Source organism: Colias eurytheme, chromosome 7 (genome assembly GCF_061535395.1).
Source record: "Colias eurytheme isolate Ceu_HAF_F1 chromosome 7, ilColEury1 Martin Lab GWU primary, whole genome shotgun sequence".
Lineage (NCBI taxonomy): Eukaryota > Metazoa > Arthropoda > Insecta > Lepidoptera > Pieridae > Colias > Colias eurytheme.
Genome location: NC_142986.1, coordinates 2,320,735 through 2,346,315, shown reverse-complemented (window position 1 = coordinate 2,346,315; position 25,581 = coordinate 2,320,735). Strand labels below are relative to the sequence as shown.

General features: G+C 32.9%; 1 protein-coding gene across 1 annotated transcript; it reads right to left on the bottom strand.

Annotated features, from left to right (window-relative positions):
* Positions 1–204: 204 nt before the first annotated feature.
* Cep164 (centrosomal protein 164) lies at positions 205–24,266 on the bottom strand. Its single transcript, XM_090103719.1, has 21 exons — positions 24,087–24,266; positions 23,545–23,656; positions 22,850–22,997; positions 21,898–22,339; positions 21,272–21,485; positions 20,609–20,928; positions 20,072–20,264; positions 19,029–19,947; positions 18,698–18,875; positions 18,265–18,422; positions 17,684–17,836; positions 16,756–16,856; positions 16,331–16,499; positions 14,785–14,881; positions 7,929–8,000; positions 7,343–7,409; positions 6,823–6,956; positions 6,348–6,505; positions 2,084–2,228; positions 1,193–1,257; positions 205–378 (listed from the first exon to the last, which is right to left on the bottom strand). Exons 1-21 carry the CDS (start codon positions 24,151–24,153, stop codon positions 295–297), a joined length of 3,996 nt encoding a protein of 1,331 aa, XP_089959845.1. The 5' UTR covers positions 24,154–24,266; the 3' UTR covers positions 205–294.
* Between the last annotated feature and the right edge of the window lie 1,315 nt (positions 24,267–25,581).

Genomic DNA, 25,581 nt, shown 5'->3' with positions numbered 1-25,581 from the left:
TAGTTAAACATGTGAAATTCAGTCTATTCATAATTCGAAAATTTAGCGAGTTCGTTATAGATAAAAAGTACTTGGAGACCCGTAGATCTTTTGATTGTCCTGATAATTATGATAAATTTCTTTGGTTAGATATTTACTTGACCCTCCGAAGAGACTATAAAAGATTTATTCTCTGTTATTTCCAATTATTTATATTTTACACGCATTTTATTCGTCATTTTATTGAGATAAATTTATCAGCATTAACGTCATGTTCTTTTTTCAAATTGTGCGCAAAAAACCTCGTTATTGTAATCACGGAGTAGTTTGTAACCAAGCGCGTAATCCTTTCGCTTTATCCGCCAAGCTGTCCGAGTTGTCTTGTATCGTTGGTTCGGGCTGTAAAAAACACATTTATATACAGGGTGTCCCACTGTTGGTATACTAAGCTCAAAGGAGGTTATAGTTTTGCACGTACGTAAAAAATACTTATAAAAATTCCAGACGCAGTTTTTTTTTTCAAATAGATGAATTCTTAAAACTCTATGTGTTCACCCCTAACAATAAATTCGCCCAACTTTGATACCAGCACGTGAGCTATCGTTTAAGATTATGTTTTCATAGACAAAATGCTCACATTAGCGAAGCGGTATATACCGGCTGCGCGAAGCTAGAGAAGAAAACATGGATTTTCAGGAAAAAATAAGCAAACATTTTTTGATGATATTTTGTTGTTTGAGTATTTTTTACGTGAACAGTGTATGCAAAACTATAAGTCCCTTCGCGCTTAGTATACCAATAGTGGGACACTCTGTATAGACAAGAATTATTGTAGGATGTAAACATTTTATTAATATGAATTATTGTTGATATAGTCACATTTTTGGTACTACCCTATTTAACTGACGGCAAAAAACAAACAACAAGGAAAACGGCAAAACACAAACAAATCAGGCCACTGTTTTGCTTATCCGTCGTTATGCATTCAAAAGTTGTAAAATTAGCTATAGGGCCGATTTTTCAATGCTTGGATAAAACTTATTCGTCGAATAATGTATAAAACTACCATTTTAAAAACCTATTCTAATTGCCCGTATTTGACAGTTTACGTGACATTTTAATATTATCGTGTAATACTTTATTGGACGGATAAGTTTTATCCAAGCATTGAAAAATCGGCCCATAATGAAATAAATATCAGATAAATACTTACAGCTGATAGAGTCATCCTAGTGTGTGAAGTTGTTGGCATATTACAGGAACTTGTTTCAGGTGAAGCTGTAAGGACAATAAATCAATTTGAATCAATAGTTTAATACCTTACGCGTCATAAGTGTCGGTTTTTTTGCAAACAAAGCATTATTCATATGCATTATCATCTCACTATCTCTTACAAATGCAAAAAGTTTTGGTTGGATATACTATAACCAATTTTATTTTGTACAACATAGACCCTGACTGAGTCTAAGAATATTTTTATTTAGTACTAGCCGTCCGCCCTGGCTTCGCCCGTGGTACATGTTTACGTTTTCTCTACATAAGAACCATCCTCGTACTTCAAGGAATATAATAAAAAAAGAATTATCGAAATCGGTTCAGCCGTTGTCGAGTTATGCGCTTACCAACACATTTTGCGATTCATTTTTATTTTATTTAGTATTGAAGACCTTAAAATGGTATATAATTCTTCCATCTATGTTATAATATAATTTATTATAGCTTTAGCTAAAGAGTTTGTTTATTTGTTTGAACGCGCTAATCCCAGGAACTACTGGTCCGATTTGAAAAATTATTTCGGTGTTAGATAGCCCATTTATTGAGGAAGGTTATAGGCTATATATCATCACGCTAAGACCAACAGGAGCGGAACCTTGCGAGTGAAACCGTAGGGCGCGGCTAGTTTATAATATTTGTACAAAACAAAATATCAATAGACTTTGTTGATGTGTGTATTTAAACAATCAACTGTCGTCCGAGCATACTGCTCAAGCGGAACTGCATGCGTAAAAAAGTACATAAACAGATATACACCATATTGTGTATAAAACAATATTCTTTAAACCCAATATATTTTCGCAAAAAACATTATTAGATATAATCTTACCCGTATGCGGCCGCCGTACATCCAACGCTCTCCATATATCCCTAACATCAGCGTGTAGCGCGCGAAGCGAGCGAAGCACGGCCCCGCCCGCTTCTACTTCGTTCCCCGCTTCGCTTCCCGACGACGCTTCGCTTGTTGTCGCTTCCTGTTATACGTTGATGTATAATATGTATTTAAATGTATATTTTGTAAAAAAATATGAAATTTTAGGGCAGGGTGAAACGAAAAAAAGCCATCGCAATGATTTGTCTTTCTTATGGGAAATCAAAATTACGAAAGTATCAATATAAAGGCCGATTAAAAAGATGTAGAAATCAGCACAAAGGTAGACACCTCAAAAATAAAAGCAAGTAATCAATTTTAAAAAGTAGTTTTATTGTAAATTATTTTCCTATAACGTTTCATGGCGTTATTAGTTTGTATGACAATATTATCAATTTTTAGTGCAATATACATTCATAAAAAAAGCAAATACTATACAATACAAAGAATCAAAATCTTTAAAAAAAATCTACATAATGATAATGACATTAAAAAATACAATAAACAATAAATTCAACAGAACTTTTGAAACAAGCTGAAAACTAATAATTTATGCATCAGTTTCCTGAGGCGTGTACATTACAATAGCATAAAAAATAAATTTTGCACAAAGAAAGTAGTAAAAAACATTCATAATTCAAGGCAATGATGCTGAATTATTAAATCAATTGCATAAAACCAATATGTAAAATTAAGTTTTTTTGTATTAAAAAAATAATTTCTTTTTTTAATAATAAATACTAATTTCTCCTTATCCATGTTTCTATATTATGTGTGACCCTATCCGTCCATCAAAATCTATCAAGTAATTCAAAGTTGTTTAGTTTTTAACCATTAATTGGTAAAACTCTGTTTCAAATTATATAAACAAAAATCAATTTAATATCACAAAGAAAACAACATAGACAAGGACTTTTTTATACAAAAATATTATAAATCTAAATAGTAGGTAAAAGTAGAGAAAAATAATTTTATTACGAACAAGAATGAATCCTAGTTATAACAAACTAAAAGACAATAGGTATAGAAAAAAAAGGTAGTTCTCACATCAAGAGGCAAGAATATAAAAAATAATATTGAAATAAAGTACAACTGCTTATAAAGTTTATGGTTAGAATGCCCTATACAATCAGCGCAGCCACAAAATTATTAGAAGCAGCAGCAAAAAAGAAGAAATTGAGTTTCAGCGCAAAGAAATAAAGCCTGTTCATGTTCCAAAAATATAATATACTACAAGGTTCCTAACTATGTTATAATGTTTACTAATATTTTTTTGGGAATATTTTAAGCAGATACGAAGAAGAGATGGTGTATGTCATTTTCTATATAGAATCTTGTGAAGCCAGTGCGCGTGGGTGAGGGGGACGCTACGCGATGGCGCGCGGTGTTTCCCTAAGACACATAAAACTGAAAGAATATAATAAATTCGATCGCTCTGGCGGGTCACGGGTGGCCGAGTTGGTCAAGCATCTGCCTCGGATTAGTGTGAAAGGATTGTTAGGAGTCCCGTCTTGTGATCGATTCTTTTTCTATCTACACTAATATTATAAAGAGGAAAACTTTGTTAGTTTGATTGTAATGAAAATGAATAGGCTCAACTACTGGACCGATTTAAAAAATTCTTTCACCATTCGAAAGCTACATTATCCACGAGTAATATAGGATAGGTTTTATCCCGGAAATTCAACGGGAACGGGAACTATGCGAGTTTTTCTTTGAAACCGCGGGCGAAGCCGCGGGTGGAGTGGAAAGTGGAAAGCTTTGCTAGCTTTCCATTTATATTTATAAAGCATTTCAATGCCATAAAACCAAAAATTTCAAATACAGCATCTCTTTGTATCTGCTTAGTGGTACATAAGCACGGTGGGCACCTGCGCGGCTATGGGGCGCGGCGCAAGGCATCGTAGCGCACGCCCGATGTGCCACAGTGTAAATTATTGATGATATAAACTTATTATAGGGAAAATCAAATACATTTTAGTGATTTTACTTTTCCCTATTTTTTTGCATTCCGTACGGCTGTGTGTAAGCGAGAGGGAATGATAAGCGCCGCCATTTAGGATTCGTTTCTTTAATAACTCATGCCCCGGAATCACAGACACAATAGAAAATCTATTGTGTCGTGGACCGATCGGGCCGTTCGGGGCTCAAAAATGCGTTATACGTAAACACCACAGATCACAGAAACTAAAGGGAGATATAGTTAGGGGGCGGGGCTTGTGTCGCAGCAATATGCCCAAAAAAAGAACAAGCTGTAGCGGTGCTGTATACGTACGTCACTTACAATCTAGTGTGCGAACGAATAGTCGCTCTCCTATTTTTGTGTGATGACACGCACACAACGCGAAGTATTGTTTTGATTTTGTTTACTGCAGTTGTGTGCGTAAATTTGTAATGAGACACGGTTTCGTACTCAGCGCAAGCGATTGGCATCTCTCTAGATCTCTACGGTAAGCACAGTAGGCACCTGCGCGGCTATGGGGCGCGGCGCGAGGCGGCGCAGCGCTCGCTCGATGTGCCGCAGCCGGATCTCCTTCTCGCCGAGCAGCGCGCGAGCCCGGTGCAGCGCCACCTCTAGCTCCGTTGCTTCGCGTTCCTCCTGCCCCACGATACCACACGTCACTCAAACTCTAACTCTAACTCAATAGTCTAACCCAAAACTGAAACTCAAACTATAACAAAAACTCAAAACAAATATCAAAACTGAAACGCGAACTCATTCTGCAGCTTGGAACTCAAACTAAAAAATAAAAACTGAAAATAAAACCCAAAACTCAAAATTTTAACTAAAACTGAAACTCAAAACTCATAACCGAATGTCTCGAAACATGCAATCGTGTAATCTTATACATGTTTTTTTTTTACATAAAAATGGACAACGAATAGCGCAGACTTGTATACCAGTTGTTTCACGGCATATTAACAGAAATAATTCAACCGATCAATTTCAATTGAACCTTTCACCAATCAATAATTGAACCTTTAATGCTTTTTTCCACCCTTTGCCTTTCGTATATTTTTTAAATTTAAAAATTCCATTATATAGAAATTAAAACAATAAAACAAATTACCATTGTAACATTATTGTTGTGTTGTCACAATAAAATATGAATTAACGATATAATCAAATAACGATTGTAACATTATTGTTATCAGATTGCAATGACTGCTATATTATTGAGTTGTTACAATTACTGCTACATTAACAAAAACAACCACAATAATACTTTAGGATGCGAATATTTCGAACTTCCATCAAAATATAATAATACTCTATACTTACCGATTTTTTAATAATTTCTATAAAATACTGTTTCAAATCATGCGAATGAGGGATCAGTTACAGTAATCTGAATTGCAGTACTCTGCCGTATTTTCGGTTTTTTTATAAATGTTTGAGAATAAGATGAATAATTATGGGGTAACAGAGCATCCACGATTTAAATACGGTACTGTTACAAAAATCGATACAAGACACTCGGATAAAGGTAAGTATCTAACTATTTGTTTGGTAACCTAATGAATACTAAAATTGATTCCAAATCTCACTAGCTACTGTCGACTTACCAACATAAAATTGAATTTCTCCATCTAAAAATAATATGCCGTATTATTTATGATCCTCATTAAAAATTATTAGGTCATATAAGTATAGGTACACTACACATCTATATTTTTTTATCATACTAGAATAAACAAAAGCCTTTACTTTTTGTGTTTGTGAGAAAACTATGCCTAATAAACACGTAAGCAGAGTTTTACATCGGACAATGTTTGAGCATGAGTATAATTTTTTATTGAACGTCAATGAGAAACAGTTAAAACAGTATAGTCCGTACACAGTATATATAGTAGACATAGAATAAACCATACATGTAATGGAGACCATAGAGCCGATAAACACAGAAGAATCAGTGCTCTACCACTTTACACAACATACCCCTTACAATAGAGCATGTACGCTCTACCAACTTACATTTAACAAATTCATTGTACTAATAGAAACAATAGAGTGACGTCTCTACGTACCGCTCTACATATCTCCATAATACTAACAGAATCACAAGAGCAAGTGCTCTACCACTCTACATATCCCCATTATAATAACGGCAACAGTAGAGCAAGTGCTCTCCAACTCTACCTCTATACATAACCCCCTTACAGAGTCAATAGAGCATATATTCCCCGACTCTACCTCTCTACATATTCCCCGTACACTCACCGAGGGCGCTCTATGCGGCGACAGTTCAGAGCGCGACTCCTTGAGCGCGGCTCTACGTCGCCGTAGCACCGCGCGAGCTCGCCGCATCCCTTCCCGCTCTACAACCGCACGGTGACGCACGAACTCTAGTTCGGGCGTGTCTGCTCCGCCTACTGAACCTGGAAATAATAGGAAATATTGTCATAAGAACAAATCTAGTTGTGTAGATCGATTTAGTATCCGAAATCGAATAAGTACCAGGATAAACATAAGAATATATATTTAAACCTGAATTTAAATAAGAATCTGAATCACAAACACAAAACTTATACCAGGGATTATTCAAAGATGTTGAATTTATAGTCAATGGCAGATACACACGCTTTATCGTATAGCAAAAGAAAACAACTGAATTTCCATAAAATTATCCATAACCTAAAGCAGCAGTAATTACACAATGAATAAAAACACCATCAAAAACCTTTGCAGTACTTACCCAATTCAGCGAAAGGATACCGCAAGCTGTACGCCGGCTGACAAGCCAAGTCCGGGAACTGGTCTTCTAAATCGTCCAACTTCCTTAGTTGTTGGCGAAGCGATTCTAGAGGACTTGCCCAGCCTTCCCCGCGTCTATACAACCAAGTTATTGTTATTCTATTTATCTTCCAGTTTATTGTAAATGGAACAAAATACAAAGACAATATATGAAATGATACAATATAATGAGATGGGGGACCAGATCACTGCACAGTGACAAGCAACTACGAAGAGTAATGTAGAAACATAATAATTTGTGTAAATCATTTTTCTATAATTTGTACTAATGAGATTTTTTTATGTAGATTTCTAATATACTATACTATATTCTAATATGCTATATATTTTTGACATGCGACATGTGTTTATGCGGATAAACTTAATTTTCAGTACACAACAACCGGTGTCAGGAATAATGAAACTGAAATATCGCACAAAATTGAGTGTACTACATATATTTATTAAAAAACAATACTTACTTAGGTGAATAATTTAGTCTGGAGGTTGATGCTGATTTTAATCTTGTAAATCTACGACGTAGGTGACCTGTGAAAAGATTTATATTGAATACCACAATATTTGAATGTTTTTTTTTCTGATTATTTCGTGCAGTGCATACAAAACGTAAGAATTGAGTAAATAAAGCTTTTATAATGTTATAAATTATTTTTAGGCCTCGATGTATTAATTTGTGTGTTGATTTTACACGAAATGGTTCTATTAGTCGACTTGTGAAAATTTCTTTTACTGTATATGATTTGATAAAGTTAATGTGGGAATTATTGAGTAAACCCTGGAAAACCATTGCATGAAAATGTTGAATTTCTAAATATTGTCTTTCTAAGGTGTTAAGAAATCAAACATGTAGAGATAGTTAAAATAATGTGCTTTTATGATAAAAACATAAGCAAAATAGAAATGGCAATAAAATTTAAGATTGAATTTAACTAAATAACTATTATCATTATTCTGTGATAACTCAACTTATCATCTCCTTTAGTACTTAAAATAAAAAAAAATATGCGGGTAGATCGAAAAAATACGAAAAATATACAAAAATCTCACCATTAACAGCCTCTTTGGGCTTCTCGTCAGCAGTAGTCGCGTCCGACGAGTCTTGGTAATCAGTTGTGGCGCCTGCGCAAACATTACGGGTGTATGGTAAAACAATCTAACTAGTTTAACATTCCTTTAGCTCTGAAATTGCAAGCACATTTAAAAGCACAGTTAGTTGAGATAGTGTTGGATATTAAATAGTAGAGAGTAATAATAAACTACGAAATTATGCTATGTATTATGCTGGGCATGTCATTTTTTTGCTTAGTTTGGGAATGAATATCAATTGACTTTATAATAAGAATATTATAAAATTTGTATTTATGCCAATCTTTTTCTTTTCTTTTTGACAGAGACGATTAAGATGTAATGAAAAAAATCTGCATAATAGAAGAAAAGCCATTAGAGAGCGTATTTAATATATTTTCACAAGCATAGAGCGGTCACTTACATGCTACAGAAATGAGCAAATATACAATCTACAATTTCGAAATGTGACTAAACTATAAGACAAAAGTTGGAAAATATTTAAATTGAAAAGTAACTAAATACAAATGTTTAAAGATCAGTCAAGTAAATGTCTGTGTCTAAATTATCTCTTATAATATAATATCCATCTCTCGCCGGAACGTCTTACGTGCCACACGTCAAATGTGTTCTCCGCATTAAAAACTTTGATTAAACAATTGCAGAACTCAACAATTTTAACTAAAGTTTGTGTTCACTGTTTTTTTTTTCTTCTAATAATCAAGTGATTTTAAATAAATAAGAAGCCGATATACTTCGATTTTGCACGTCGTAAGTGAATAACGCTTGCGTTGAGTCTACAGTGTGTCGTATTCGTACGTATCTTGAGAAGACAGTATATGTAAAATATCCAGATAAAACATGCAACGTTCACCTGTGACCAGCCAATCGATGTTTTCTTCACAACCTAACCTAAGTGCAAACTCTGAAATGAATGAAATGAATTTAATAAAAAATGTGAACATCAGAAAGCGAAGAAACCCAGATACCGATGCAGTATCAGATCTGAAAGATTCATTACTTCTCGCGTTTAAAGACATGCTTAACGTAGAGGTCACGGAGATGAAGCAACAAAATCTACAAATCTTAGCCTCCAATGCAGAAATTTTGCAATTACTTCAAACGAATTCTGCAGAGATCAAAATTGCGAACGAAAAAATTGAGAGCCTGGAGTCTAAGTATGTCACTGCCTTAAAACGTATAGCGGAGCTTGAAGTGCAAATAAATGAGACTCAGCAACACCGCCTCGAAAACACAGTTGAATTAAGAAACATACCCAAACGTACAAATGAAGATGTACATCAGATATGTGAAACTCTTTTTACAAAAATGAATATTCCGCTGCATGACACTTCTACTATCTACAGGAAGGGTAAACACAATAATTCTCCGATTGTTATTGAATTTTCTAATATAAAATGTAAGGATAACCTCCTAAATGCTGTCAAAAAATTCTATAAAAATGATAAGAACAATAAACTGACCGCCGAACAAGTTGGCTTCAAAGGAAACACAGATTTGATTTATATTTCTGAGGCACTCACTCCAACAAACAAAAAAATTCTCGCATCAGCACGTGAATTAGTCAAATCAGGACAATATAAATACTGCTGGGTTTCTCGGGGTAAAGTCCTCATTCGTAAAGAAGAAGGTGTGTCTGCCATACTATTAAAATCGATTGATCAAATAACTGAGCTGCATACATCCTGACTGGAAGATGGACAGTGCAAACCATTTAAATACATCGTAATTATATTTTTTATTTTTTTGCTAGAAGTTAAGTTTACTTTTTGTTTTTTTCAAATCAAGGTCGCCATTAGCATAAAAGTGTACAGGAATAACACGAAACAATATACTATTAACCCATATTACGAGTACTTCCTTTTTATGTTTGTAATCCTATATATTATACTATTCTATTTATCTCATAATATATTGTTCAGTCTCAAAGAAGTCTATGGCGTTCAGGTGATATTTCTTCAATGTCCTTTTATTGATGGGGGAATGAATCATATAAGACATTACTCTTTAAAATTATTCTTTATTATTTTAAATGATCAATGATATTGAATTGGTCTCCACTGGCGTGGATCGTGAGATAAACGCTGGTGATTCTTGTATGATCATTGACCCTATTCTATTTCATAAATTTTGTCTTGATTCCAAGATTTCTTTAAGAGTAGTATCACAGAACATTCGAAGCATTAATAAAAATATGACTGATTTTGAAGTGTTTTTGTCGCGATGTACTGAGAAATTTGATTTGATCATATTAACAGAATGTTGGCTAAAAAACTCTGAGGCGGTACCATCCCTTGAAGGTTATAATTTATATAAAACATTGACATATGTTAACCAAAATAGTGGAATAGTCACATATGTTCGCAACGACATAAGTGAGATAACGGCTCTTGAACCTAATGTTGTTGATGCAGACGTCTTGGTGATAAAAATTGGTATAAACTATGCTTTTGTTTGTGTATATCGTTCACCATCGTTTAATTCAATCACAAATTTTCTTAATTCCATGGATGACTTGCTAACTACGTTAAAAAATATTCCTAATATATATATTATTGGTGACATCAACATTGATATATCGGAGAATACTGCGGATAATAGATCTGATGACTATTTGGACCTACTCTCGATTCATGGTTTCCTACCTAGTCATTTACTGCCCACACGAGGTCAATCGTGCTTGGATCATTGTTTTGTTAAATCTAAGATAAAAGTTCGGACTGCTATTTGTGTATCTTCCATTACTGATCATAATTCGCTTTTCATGGCAGTGGTAGCTTCTGAGCAATTTTCACTAAAACGTACGAAACTTGCACATAAAAAAATTAATTATGCGAAAGCGGTAAGACTATTATCCGAGGTAAACTGGACAGGCTTACTGGAATTGTCTGATCCAGAAATAGTCACCATCATGTTGATAAGGAATGTCACGGAAGTTTTGGAAAAATGTACACGAATATCATCAAGTAGACAACAAATTAAGCAACCGTGGATCACGTCAGGTCTCTTACGTTGTATGAGGTTCCGTGATACTCTTCATCGACGACACAAAAAATATCCTCAGGACTTAAATTTAGCAATAACGTATAAACGCTACAGAAATTGCTGTAATAATTTGTTACATAAGTTAAAGAATGATTATGACCGAAGTGAATTACAATTAAATAAATCCAACATCAAAAAGCAATGGAATATTATTAAAAGAGTCTGTGGTATAAAGAATAACAACAATAAGGATGTCCATGATGATCTATGTAAAATTGAAAGTACACCACAGCAATCTGCCAATACAGTAAACGACTTCTTTATCAATGTAGGCAGCAAACTTGCAGAGAATATTTTGAATGAAATTAAAATTAGTCAAGATACTTTAGCGCAAACATATAAGTCCTCCTTAACTTTGTCTAACTCATTTTCATTATTGCATACTGATGTCGGAGAAATTAAAAAAATTGTGGCATCGTTAAAAAATTCATCATCGTCATCATGGGATGGTATATCTGCAATATTTTTAAAAAAGACTATAAATATTTTATGTACACCAATCTGTCACATGTGTAATCTTTGCTTTTCTCAGGGGATATTTCCAAAATTATTAAAGGAATCAGTCGTAATACCTATATACAAAACAGGTGATAAAGGCAGTATTACAAATTATCGCCCGATCTCTCTACTGCCAACTTTTGCTAAAATATTAGAGAAACTCATAAATGTTCGGCTTAAAGGGTTTTTAGAGAAATATAACATTCTTTCGAATAACCAGTATGGTTTTAGAGCAAAAAAATCGACAACAGATGCCATTGAGGACGTTGTTACACATGTAGCTCGAGCTCTAGATAACAAATCTAAATGCTTAGGCATCTTTTTACCCGACTGCCAAAGAAGGAGGGTAATGTTTTTCGAGTGTATGTAAGTATGTATGTATGTCTTTTCCTTTGTGACCACCTGTAGCCTTAACGGCTTGATGGATTTTGATGTATGAGGTATCGTTAGATTTGTCTTGATTACGGGAGTGTCATAGGATACATTTTATCCTAAAAGTCCCACGGGATAAAGACATAATAATATTTTTTCTAAATTTCCCTTTAAAAAAATATGTATGCGGTATCATTAGATTCATTTCAATCACTCTTTTTTTAGTGTGCAGTCGGGTATTTTGTTTTTTTAATAATTTACTTGTTGGATTTAAGTAAAGCTTTTGATACCGTTTCAATTCCGCTCCTTTTGGTAAAGTTGGAGTGTATTGGTATTCGTGGTATTCCATTAGCACTCTTCAAAGATTATCTCTCTGAAAGGTATCAAAGCGTTACACTTGGAAATTATAATAGCAGTAAAGAACTGGTTAAATTTGGCGTTCCCCAGGGTTCTGTTCTTGGTCCCACTCTATTTTTAATTTATATTGATTATCTTTGTAGGATTAAACTTGACAATACTAAAATAATAACCTTTGCTGATGATACGGTTTTGTTAGTGACAGGTAATAGTTGGGAAAATGTATATAATACAGCGGAGAAAAGCATGAATGAAATAACTAAACAACTTCAGATGAATTTACTTACACTTAATATCAACAAAACAAAATATTTACAGTTTTCAATAAGTAATAGTAGTGTACCTAATAGTAATTTTAATTTAAAAGTACATACGTGCAGCAATTACAATAAAAATTGCGAATGTTCTATTCTCTCTTCAACCGATCAAATAAAATACCTTGGCTTATTGATAGACAAAAATCTTAATTGGAAACCACATATTGACCAACTAAAAAATCGTATCCGTAAATTAATTCCGCTCTTTAAAAAAGTAAGGCTCCTTAAGGACAAAAAAACTAGTAGGCTTGTATATATATCTCTATGCCAGTCTTTATTGTGCTACGGTATTACTGCTTGGGGTGGCGCAAAAAAAACTTCGCTAATTAAGTTAGAAAGAACACAACGATGTATTCTTAAGGTACTCAATTTTAAGCCTATGCGCTATCCAACAAGTCAACTTTACTCGGAATGCTCATTACTTACCGTCCGCCAACTATACATTAAAAATATTATACTTAGACAACACAGCCAACCAAACAATAATCTAGATAAAAGAAAACTTACGTACCATGTACCGTTTTGCAAAACCATCTTTGCACAGGGATTTGCATATTATCTGGCACCCTTATTATACAATAAATTCAATAAGAAATTAAACATGAGGGACAAGACTAAGTTTGTGTGTGGAAGAATGTTGGAGGAATACCTACGCAATTTTGACTATGTTGGGACTGAAAACCTTATATTGGGTAATATTATTTAAATATTTTATGTTATTTATAAATACCTATCCTTATCTAATTGAATAATAATAATAATAAGACATATATATACTATATATTTAAATTTATATTATACCTATATACACATATTACTTCATCTTATTAACAATATATAATATATATAATAATATATAACTTGTTTAATTTATTCACGTGTTATTGCTAGACCTTCATTTAAATAGGAAATTCGGATATTTTTGTTACATGGAAAATATCATACTCATAAAATAAGTTACTTTTATTTTTGTAAAGCGTTTAATCTTATTTTATTGCATATACTGTGCATTACAACGATTTGCTTTGAAAAAACTATCAGCCTAACAAGTGCAATTATGTGCTTTATTTGTGAGGCGAGAGCGTATATTCTGCCGTAACACAGTCTTAGACTAGCACGGAGTGTATAACTGCTATCGGCTACAGTAACGTACAAATAATAATTATTCTACCCACATTTACGTACACATTTTGTTTCGATCTGGTTAGTGCATGATTTGTAATAAGTTATTGTATGAAATGTTATAAGTCTTATTAAACTTGTATTAGTAAAGAATTTAATTTGGAACACAAAACGATTTTATCATAAATAAATCAATTTTTTTTTAAGCATACTGAGATGAATTTGTTTTCAAATTGTATAGTTGTGTAGTAGTCGTCGCGAATATTTATTTTTTATTTTTTTTTGCTAGTTGTGGTTTCAAGACTCATAATAAATATTATGTAGATTACAAAAGCAATATCCACGAATGAAAATCATTAGTGTATGTTTTATTAATGTTATTAATAAAATAATTGGCTGTAACTAGTAAAAAATGTAACAATGTTTTAATTCAAGGTCATCAAATGTTATCTCAGTGATGTATTTGCTAGTATCATCATCATTAAAATGAATATGTCTAATATTTTCTAATTAGGTACATCTTTTGTTAATAATGTCATAGGTAGATAATTGATAAAAAAAAAACTGTTTTAATGTAATCTCCAAAAAAGAAATTTTTCTGTATAAATCATTAAAAAAGAAGTTTTACAATATATATAACTATGTATAAGGCATTAAGAAAGACAAATTGCATTGTTATTTTGTAAGATTTTTACTGTATGTGTACAAAAAGTTTTTAATAAATAAAGTTTTTTTAATTTTTTAATTTTTTTTAATTTTTATCTATTAAATGATACTCCTAACAAAGAATAGAAAATAATTGCATGCATTATAAAATAAAACTTATCCCCATCAAGTTTAGATTAAAATTAGGTAACCTAAGATACAAATAAAACTTAACACGCTACACGTACACAACATAATATGTATACGGTGTCCATTAAGTAATTTTAGGCACATTTTAATACAAACAAATGAGAAATATCTCAATAACACTTTTATAAAGCCATTTTAATATATTCTATCTCACTAACACCTGCTTAAATCTATCGCACTATATACCGGACACCCTGTATGCATAATCTATAACAGTACATAAAAAAACAAGTAAATAAATGTATACATACCAGTTCTCGTATTTCTAGGGGGTTCGCGGAAAGCGACGCCGGCGCGTCTGTTGCGTGACTGCTTCAACGCTGACGTTAGTGACGTCACACCGGGTTGCTATAAACAAAAAACATGACTCATAGGGGCCGTTCAAGTATTACGTAAGCACCAAGGGGGGGTGGGGGGGTCTCTATTTTGCTTATTTTGGATGACATGGGGGGTGGGGGGGTCTAGATGATGATTACGTCATCGTTAGTAATTGAAGTTTTTTCGGGGATTCCCGCAAATAATACATATTATGCGTAGGCACTCGCTTTGAGAACTGATTAGGGAAATTTGTCTAATAATTCACTCTCGTGCCGGCCGGCTGCAAGTGCGCATCTATCAGTGTTGTTTTGTTTGGATTCTAAACGTATTGTAAGCATTGAAAGTTATAATTTGTGTTTATGTTGATGCAATTAGCCAAAGTTTAACGTTTTAATTATTTAAATTTAAATATCTTATTAGAATGTCATATCATATAGAAAAATCCAAGTTATACCAAAAACTGTTCCGAAAATATTCTTTATGTTAGTTACATATGTTCTTTATTTCTGATTATTTTTCCGACCCAAATATCGACCAATAGAATTGCACCATTCGACGTCACGTGGTACAAGTTACAACCTACATGGTATTATACTGATAATTTTTTGAAAATTTTCTCTGGTCGTTGACGTCAAACTGACAGGTTGAATTCAATTGTGAAATTATTGGCCGACATTTGGGACGGAAAAATAATCCCCCGAATACCACACGAGCTTCAAAATTATCTGGCATTTCCCTCAAGGTTCCATGCAAACAAATAAAGTCGTCAAGTTTTTCAGGAAAAATCACTCGCGCTTCGCGCTCGTGATTTTTTAACCTTGACTAAAAACTTGACTCCTTCATTTGTTTGCAACGAACCTATCGGAAAATACCCGATAATTTTGAAGCTCTTGTGGTATTATAAGTGATTATATTTTTTTGTCATTTACTCTATGTGTATCAGTTAAACCTAATATTTTCATGAATTTTCCTATTTTAAAAATAATATAAAAAAACATTTATTACTAAAAATGTTTACGTAAGCATAGGGGGAGGGGGTAAGTGCTTTGCTTACTTTTGATGACAAGGGGGGCGGGGGGGTAAAAAATGGTAAGAAATCTGCTCACGTAATACTTGAACGGCCCCATACTTAAAAAATAATCTAAGCAGAATGACATTTTTGATCTTTTGACAGAAAGTAAAAGAAAAATATGCAAATAAAATGAGTTATGGTGCAGACGGGATAAATCTCTAGGAAGCTAACCACAAATTTCTCTCCTCATAATCAGTCAAGCACATATAGTAATCATATTGATTGCCTTAAAACGTACATCTTAATTTGTTTCTCATCTACTCGTAAAAGTCCTTCGAGTCTCTGCTATTTTTCCAATTAGGCTCATTTCAACGCTTATTATACTGATTAACCAAAATTTCAATAAAAAAAACGTACCTACTTATTGAATTAAAATTGTTCTACATAAAAATAAGTATTCAACTTACATTATCTCGATTCTTCCACTCATCATTATTATTATCTGTTCGTTGCTGATTGCTCTCCGAGTAGGATGTCTCGTTGTCATTATATTTTATTGGATTATTGTTCAGTCTGAGACGAGGCGGTTCCGTTTCAACTATCGCACTAACTGACGTTTCGTTTAGTTCTTTACACCTGTAATTGTTGATATAATAAAAATAAAATAATTTAGTCGAGTTAGAAATTAAATTTTACATAGGATTTGAAACACAGTTTCTAAACTAATTATAAGAAAACTGAACGGCCATTTCAAATGAAATTTCGGCCGAAAACAGCACAATGTCTCTGGGGTCAACTAGTAAACTAAATATGAAACCCAATTAAGATGTTAACAACCAAATATGAACTTGTAAAGTTATCTCACAAAATAATTTCAATAAAAAATACTAACCTTTCCAATGATTGATTAGCTTTGTGCGAATTAGATTTCTCAGTTTCTGATCCAGTGGTCATACTCATTTCGCGCCTTTTGTTGCGGCGTTCTATTGACATCTGAAAGCAAAATACTTTGAAATTTCTTAAAATGTTCTCTTAGGTCACAATGAAATTAAAATATAAAAAAGTAATGAAAAATTCAAACAAATAACAATGAAACCAATTCACTAAACAAATTACGCAGCACTCGACTCAACTATACAGGTTGCCGCAAGAAGTAGTGATATGTTATGCGATTTTCATATATGGGTTCTCTACCTGCCAGCTTCAGCATATCACTACTTCTTGTAGTCCATTGAAATGTTACATTTTTTAGGCCTAATCTTGCGTTTTTTAGAGGCACTGAAAAATAGTACTCACTTCGGAGCGCTGTAAAACCTTAGCTATTGACGTAATGAAAAAATGTTATGTATAAAAGTTGTTCCTCGAAAAACAATCTACAAAAATGTTCGGATATCATTTCTTCGTAAAATGATAAAAAAGTTTTATTGCAAAATATAAATATCTCTAATTTCTGAACATTTTCGCTTATAATTTTTTTATTTATAGTTCTACGACAAAAAGTTACTGGACTAAAGTTGTAGAGAATTTAATTTGCAATAAATAATGTTAACAATGTTTTTTTATCAGATAAATAGTTTAAGAGATATATCGTAAAAACCATATCAACCGCTCTTTTCAAGATGACGGCCGTGGGACATAAGGGTGGCGACCCCACAAACTTGGTGATAGCTTCACACTGACCCCATTTTATTTTATTTTTTGATGTGTAGGGACACATCAAAAAATAAAATTGCGTCCTCTAAAAAACGCGACCCCAAATGTAACTTTTCAATGGACTATTGGGACACCTTGAATAATAACATAACTTTCCCTTAACGAACCTTAACATCATGCTTCAATCTCGCATACTTCTCCTTAAGGCATCGATACTTGTCATGTAACGCTCGTTCATCATGTCTCGCTGCCCGTTCCCCTGCAAGACGCGCACGTAACTCCTCTAAATGAATCGCATGTTGACTGCGCAGTCTCTCCACCTGTAAGAAGATATATATTTATCAAGATTAGAATTTTATCACAGTTATCTTCCCGTAAAATACTAAAATTGAGATAGGATAGGTCAAAGTATAAATTTTGTCAATGTCGGTAAAAGAAGGAAAAAATATATATTTATAACCACAAAAAACTAGATATTTTTTTTTATATCCAATAACTAGCTGCGCTCCGCGGTTTCACGCGCGTGGCTCCGCTCCTGTTGGTCTTAGCGTGATGATATATAACCTATAGCCTTCCTCGATAAGTGGGCTATCTAACACCAAAAGAATTTTTCAAATCGGACCAGTAGTTCCTGAGATTAGCGCGTTCAAACAAACTCTTCAGCTTTGTAATATTAGTATAGATGGAGGAAGTTCTATATTCCACTATAATTTATATTATGAATAAATGATTAAGAAAATTATCAAACCTCAGCTCTATAATCATGTCTCAAGTCCGTTATTCTAGCAGTATGTTCCTCCCTCAAGGCATCTATGGTAGCTCGATTTTCTTCTATAATACGAGATTTCTCACGATATAGATTCATTTGTAGCTGATCTCGGACTTCTGTTAGGGCGCGTTCGTTTTCTGGAAATTGTATTCAATTAATGGCGTCACTATACATTTTTTGATTGACTAACCTAGATATAAATTCCAATATATTATACATAAGAACCAATTGGTAATCTCAATGCATTTTAGTGGCATTTACATTTTAAAAAAATAGATATACATTAAGTCTGCTCATGGCATGTTACGATAACGAAACGGTATTAATTTTAAAGTCATTGAACTTTTTTATATTAGTTTTTCTGCCAAAAACTTATAGAATCGCAATTCCTGAAAGCTATTTAAATACTTACCTATTTCCAATTCTTCCTTTTGTTCTGATAGTTTCAAAGCATAATCTTCGCGTATTTTCGCCATGTTACTTTCGTGTTGCCTTTGCGCAGCTAATACGTCACTTTGATATTTATTTTCTAGCTCCTTGAGAGAATTTTCTAGAGCTTGCTGATGATTTCTTTCACTCGTTGTTAAGGTCTAAAAAAAGTTTAATGTTATAAGGCCATCTCACAGAAACAAATATTACTATTTGCGGAAAAAAAACAACATTCTTTAGTGTAGTAAATAGAATAGTTAATAATGTTTTCGGTTATATTTTTCTACCATAAATGGTATAAATTGGTATTTTACCTCCTCCATTTCACGTTTATGTCTCTCTATTTGCTCCGTTAACCTCATAGACTTTTCCATTAAAAATCTCTCTTCCGCTTCTCTCATCTCCGTCTGTAACTCCGCCCTCATTCTCCTCTCTTTTGCAGTAAACTCTACTCTTATCATCTCCAACTCTTTTTGAAGGTTCAGTTCTAATCTCCTTCTCTCGTCTGCTTTATTCCTTTCTACCATTTCTCTTACTCCCATATCAGGAATAGGCGATTTTATTTTGGGACTCTCATCTTGCGTTTCAAACTGATAAACTACAACTACATTATCCGAACTAGATTTCCCTTGAGACAACATTACCCCATCTAATCTGGGACTTAAGCTTTTGCCTAGGCTACACGCTGAATCGGATGATTTTAATGGCGCTATCACTGCTTTATTTAAAGGTTTAAATGTAGATAATGGACTAGACCAGGGTTTATTTAATTCTAAACGTGGTGACCTTTCGGCACCAAGGCTTGGGGTTGGCGACAGCTTTAATTGCGGTCTTAAGTCTTTTGGAATGTCTATACTATTTGACCTAACACTACTCTTTGGTTCGTCATCTTTATTAGATTTCCTAGAATCTTCACTATCGGAATGTGTAAACTTTGTTTGTTTTGTAAAATCTAACTTTGGAATCTTAATCGATGGAATTGGAATGTTTAAATTTCTTTGTAGCGAATCCGTTTTCGAATACGATTTTTCGGAAGCGTCTTCTATCTTTGGCGATTTATCTTTTTCTATTTCTTTTGATTGTGTTTCTTCTGGTTGGTTTTCATTTGAGTCGTCTAGATCGTTAAGATCTAAATTTGCGAATTCTCTATCAGGAGATTCCAATGACGTTTCGGATTCTATGCTTTCCATCAAATTTATTGATATTTTGCTTTTCTGTGGTATAAGTGGCGATCTAAAATGGTAAGTCAATAATTTAACACATATGGGAAAGAAATATGTGAAAGTTGTTAGTGTTAAAAATTATACATTGTCATAGGTAAATTAAATTAAAACTAAAAACATTGTTTTATCCTAACCTTGGTCGAACATCTTTATCGGATGTAGGTTCGTCTAACGTAACAGGAGTAGGTTCAATATCACTTCTACGAACTAAGTCAGATATTTTATAGAAGTTCTTTTGAAATAATCCTGGTTTTATATAATCCGCCGGTGGTGGTTTCACTAATCTTCGACGCGGTGACGTACCTCTATTATCGCGATTTTCACTTGCTACAAAAAAGATTGGATAGAGAAGATATAATAAGAGATAAAGAAGAAGATAGGATTACTTTTAAATATGACGAAAGAGTAGAGAACATTTGAATTAAATGGTTCACTAATTTTGCATGAAACTTTTATGATAGGTATAAAAAAAATTGTAACAATTGTTTTCGGAATCATTATGTTAACGAACACAGGGTAAAATCTCTTTATATTCTTCTTAATATTACAATATTCAGTTACAACAGAGAAAAAGTTGGTATTTACTTGCATTGAATAAAAGTTAGAAGAATTCATACACATAAGTAAGTACACATAATAATTCATTACATATAATAGAAGTAAATACATACCTAAAGAATCCTTCTCCGATCCGGAAATACTTTTAACCTCCCTCGGACTATCAATACGGGGTGGGATAGGCGGCCTACTAACTAGAGGGGACAGAACAATAGAATTCAAAGGCACAGTGGGTTGGTTGATTGTATTCGTGATCGTGATGGGATTGGTAATGGGATTGGTGATCGTGATGGGATTGGTGACCGTGATGGGATTGGATGGTGATGGGATCGGTGCTGGCGCGCTTATTATCGAACTTTGACCGTCGTTCTGTTCCGACGAACTATTCGAGCCAGGACTCACTGTCGGTTCTGGAAGGTTCTCGAGTTTGAATCTGTGGAAATGAATAGTTTATTAAATGTGAAACAGAACATATTTTTTGGCAGTTGCATAACCCTTAGGTTCCAATGTCACATTGAAGATATCGCAGTCGACTTGAATTGTGTTGAAAATTCAATACTCAATTCTTTGATCTTTCTCGGCGCTCAAAGTACATACAGATTTTGATAAAATAAAATTTTTAATGGTCATATTTCGCTAGATAATTCTATAATCTTCAAAGACGACAAAAACCAAATTTTTACTGTTTCCTACTCTTTGCCAGTGTCACTCTCAATAAAAATTGAAATAAAAATACTCTCAATAAAAATTGAAATAAAAATAATCTCTATAATTACCTAACACTCTTCTTATCTTCATCAAAACTGGTTGCCTGTTTACTTTTCCCAGAGACAATATTTTCAATCCTTCTTTGGATATAGTCTGATGATTTCTCTCGTAAGATGCCTTTTGGAGGATCGCTTTTAGTCACAGAATCCAGATTTAAAGATTTCTCTGTGTCTGGACTTGGTAAATTAGACCGTGATATTCTCAGGAACATGTTACCTTTACCTAAAAATTAATGTTATTCACATACCAACATTATAAGGTATTTTAAGTAGTCTTTGAAACGCACGAAAAAGATTAATAGAAGGCATTTACTGGCGTTTTAAAAGCGATCTTTATAAACACGTATGTATTTAACTTTGAGATGCATGAACACATTAAATAGAATAGAATATAATTAATTTACTCGCAGTCGAAATCAAATAAATAAAAGAAAGAAAAAAAAGTGTTGTTATAACTTTTAGCTTAATTTTTTCCGCCTAGCCCCCTTTCAAAATGCGTGATAAGGAAAAAAGGCACATTCCTTTACGAATTTCTGTTTGTATACAGAATTAAAAGTAATTTACGTTATAATAAATTTCAATCCATACTTTGATACATAAATTATTTAAAATCTGTTATAACTTAAATGTCTTACCAGTTAGTGGCAATCCCTTATCAACTTTAGCAGAAGACAGCAATGGGCTAAAATTCTCTTCAGGGCTTGACAACACGTGCATTTTCAAATCTATAATCTCAGATTGCTGTTTAAACAAAGTTTTAGGCCGTTCAAACGTAGGACGATTTAGAATATCCCTATCCGAGATGTTTCGCACGAGATTGGGTTTAGACGATACTGGGTTGTCTACACTTCGACGTAAGGGTGAAATTCGTAAATCACTGAGTTTTCTATCCAATCTCGATAATGGGCCTAAGGGTGGTCTTCCTAATGGGCGTTTGCTGGCAGTTAAGGTTATATTCCCATCTTTCACGTCTGAAGGATGTTGATCACTGTCCGTTGTCAATTCATCTTCGTCACTTTCGACTTTAGTCTCGACTCTTTCAAGGTTTTTCGTGTTCTCTTCAGATGTGAGTAATTCCTAAAAGTTGAATCATTGTTTCTTATAAGAAAACGTAGTATTACTTACTCATTTAACACTATGTTTTCTTAAAAATATAACAAACCCTGCTCTATATGAAGTTTTATTTTTTATAATAAAATTCAAGGACAAAAGGATATTAATTAAGGAACTTGGATGATTTTAAAAGAGCAACTATGGAGTTTCTTGCCGGTTCTTCTCCATAGATACTGTTTTCCGAATCGGTGGTAATTGTTAAAAATATGTAATGACGATTCGAAAGTGCTATAGAAAGAAGTCTAATTGAATAAATAAATGTTTGAGTTTGAGTTTGAACCCTATCCACTCTGTATCGTATTAGAGCAATATTACTGTGATATAATTGATTGACATATCCAGAAATGTACGCAATATGAAGATAATAGATATTATATCCAGCAGAATATCAAAGTAATAATATCACTATGATTTAACAATTTCTCTTTACTTACGAAACATTACAAAAAATCTTTAACTTAATAAATCACTAACCTGTACAGAGGCACAGGTATCATCCAGCATGGACGCATCTCTTGCTTTCTTAACAAGCTCCCTGTAAACATGATCTAACGGATGTTCCCATTGTGTCTTCTTCGTTTCCTCATTGTAGTAATAATGACTTTGCAGTTTTTCATCGTAGCTTTAGATAAAACAATATTAATTAATATTAATGACCTGTATTTCATAACGCTCTTTTGTATCAATTTCAATTTAAGGTACATAATGATAAATGGTGCAAGTATTTTAATTGCAATATGGTTTTATGCTAAGATTGTTTTATTGACACCAATATTTTTTTTTGACGTAAGAGCAAATCATAGGCTTCGCAGGCTATAGCCTTGTCTTCAGTCAAGTTTTCGTAAATTTCGATTTTACTAGACAACAAAATAATTCCATTAAATGGTTACATTAATAATGCTAACTTTTATTATTATTAAATACTAGATTTTCGCCCGCGGCTTTGCCTGCGTTTTCAAAGAAAAACCCGCATAGTTCCCGTTCCCGTGGGATTTCCGGGATATAACCTATCCTATGTGTTAATCCAAGTTACCCTCTATATGTGTGCTTAATTTCATTGTAATCGGTTCAGTAGTATTTGCGTGAAAGAGTAACAAACATACACAAACTTTCGCATTTATAGTATTAGTAGGATAGGAAGTAGGTTATTCTATAAATATTGTACTTACTATGCTTTCCATGGTGGTGGCAAGGCTTGCATAAGTCCATCTCGAGCCAATGGCAAAAGATGGGTCTCACTTTCAGGATCAATGCCCAGTTGACACGCATATTCAGATATTTCTACAATATAATTATCATAAATAGGTATTTAGTGAATAAAATTTTTACCATAAAAACATTATTTAAGTAATTATGAATATGAAAACAGTATTTTTCTTTGGAAGGCATATTCTTAAAAATAATTTTCTTTTCTTTCAATTTGAGTAAAGTAATAATGTAATTAAACAATGTTGTGAATTAAATAGATTTTCATTCCTACTGCTGTTTGCTCTAAGCATCTAATTTATGTTTAAAAGGTTCTTTTGAATCTGAAATCATAGTTTTTAAATGAATATATTCTTATAAGAACAAAGGAATAATATTACATAGACCTGCACTATATTTGCTAGATTAGCTATCTTATATATTTTTCTCATAAATTTAATACTTCGCAAAAATATTCCTTAGAAAATATGCTATCGATTTTTTCCGAAATACAAACAAAACGAACCTTCTGCAGATGGTTGACTGTTTTCATCGAAAATTTCACGACACGCCACTACTGATGGGGAATTCATATTGAAAGCACATATTCTAATTCATTTTATATAAGTTGCTGTATTTTATTATTGAAATAAAATAGTTGAAAAGCCATTGCATATTCAAATCGGCGAAAGTCACCAACACCCGTAACCCGGCCGATTAACAGAATCGAACATTTTGAAATAAAAAATTTTTGACAGTCTGATATCGTACTGTCAAGGATTACACAGATAGATAATAATTATTTTTATAGATCTTGGTATAGATACTTAATTTCTAAATGTATATTATATTTATAACTAGAGGTCCGCCCCGGCTTAGCCCGTGGTATATATTTCGCAATAAAAGGTAGCCTATGTCCTTTCTCGGGTATCAAAATATCTCCATACCAAATTTCATGCAAATTGGTTCAGTAGTTTAGGCCGCGTGATTGAGTAACAGACAGACCAAAGAATACTTATACTCTAGACAGACAGACAGAGTTACTTTCGCATTTATAATATTAAGTATGGATTTGATTATAATAAGAAAAGGTTATAATTTCTGTGCTGTGAACCGATTATTATTTTTTTCTTTATATTAATAAATCTGAAGGAAACCAATTTAAAATGTCCTATTATTATAGAATGCAAAACAGTTTGATCAAATACAACAATTTGGTATCCTAAACAATTAATCTCATGGAACTCTATAACCACAGCTTAATAATTATGAAATTAAATAAGTTACGTTTTTTATCACAAGACGTAACATAATAATATTTTCAATTTAAGTCAAACCAGTCAATGAATACGTATGAAATATATTTGATAATATAAGTTTCATACTTTCATGTTTATATTTTTAGAAATCATTAAAAAAAGCAGATGTTTAGCGACCACCAGGCACCCACGAACATATTAATTTGACAAAAGTTTTTTGATCTTTTTTAAAATATGCGAACATTCACTTCATAGTAATTAGTAAGCTTCATAGTCATAGGTAAATTGACGAAGTGAATAAAATAATGGACAGAGAACGAAGAAGACTTAGAAGAAGAAAAGAAAATGGGCATCCGAACGAATAGAATTAGGTGAAATCATACTGGAATATTCAGAAGATGTGATCACATTTCACTAACCATTTAGACATAGTCGAAACAAAGTAAATACCAAAATAATAGTGTGTTCTTTATTCATTTTAGTACTCATAGAATATAATATTGTATTGACGCACTGTGGACACCTTCTACCCCACATAGAGGTCATAGGACCTTAAGTCATAATATGCATTGTGAAGTAATTTAAATTATCAAATTTCATAAAATATATTTAAGAACAATTTAAGAACCATAAACATTCAAGAAAAACAAGAGTTGATTTTTTTTAATACTTCTAAAAGACACGTACTTAATCTAATTTATTTCACAATATAATTATGAATATATCCGCAATCTATTGTCTATGGATATTATATGTCAATTG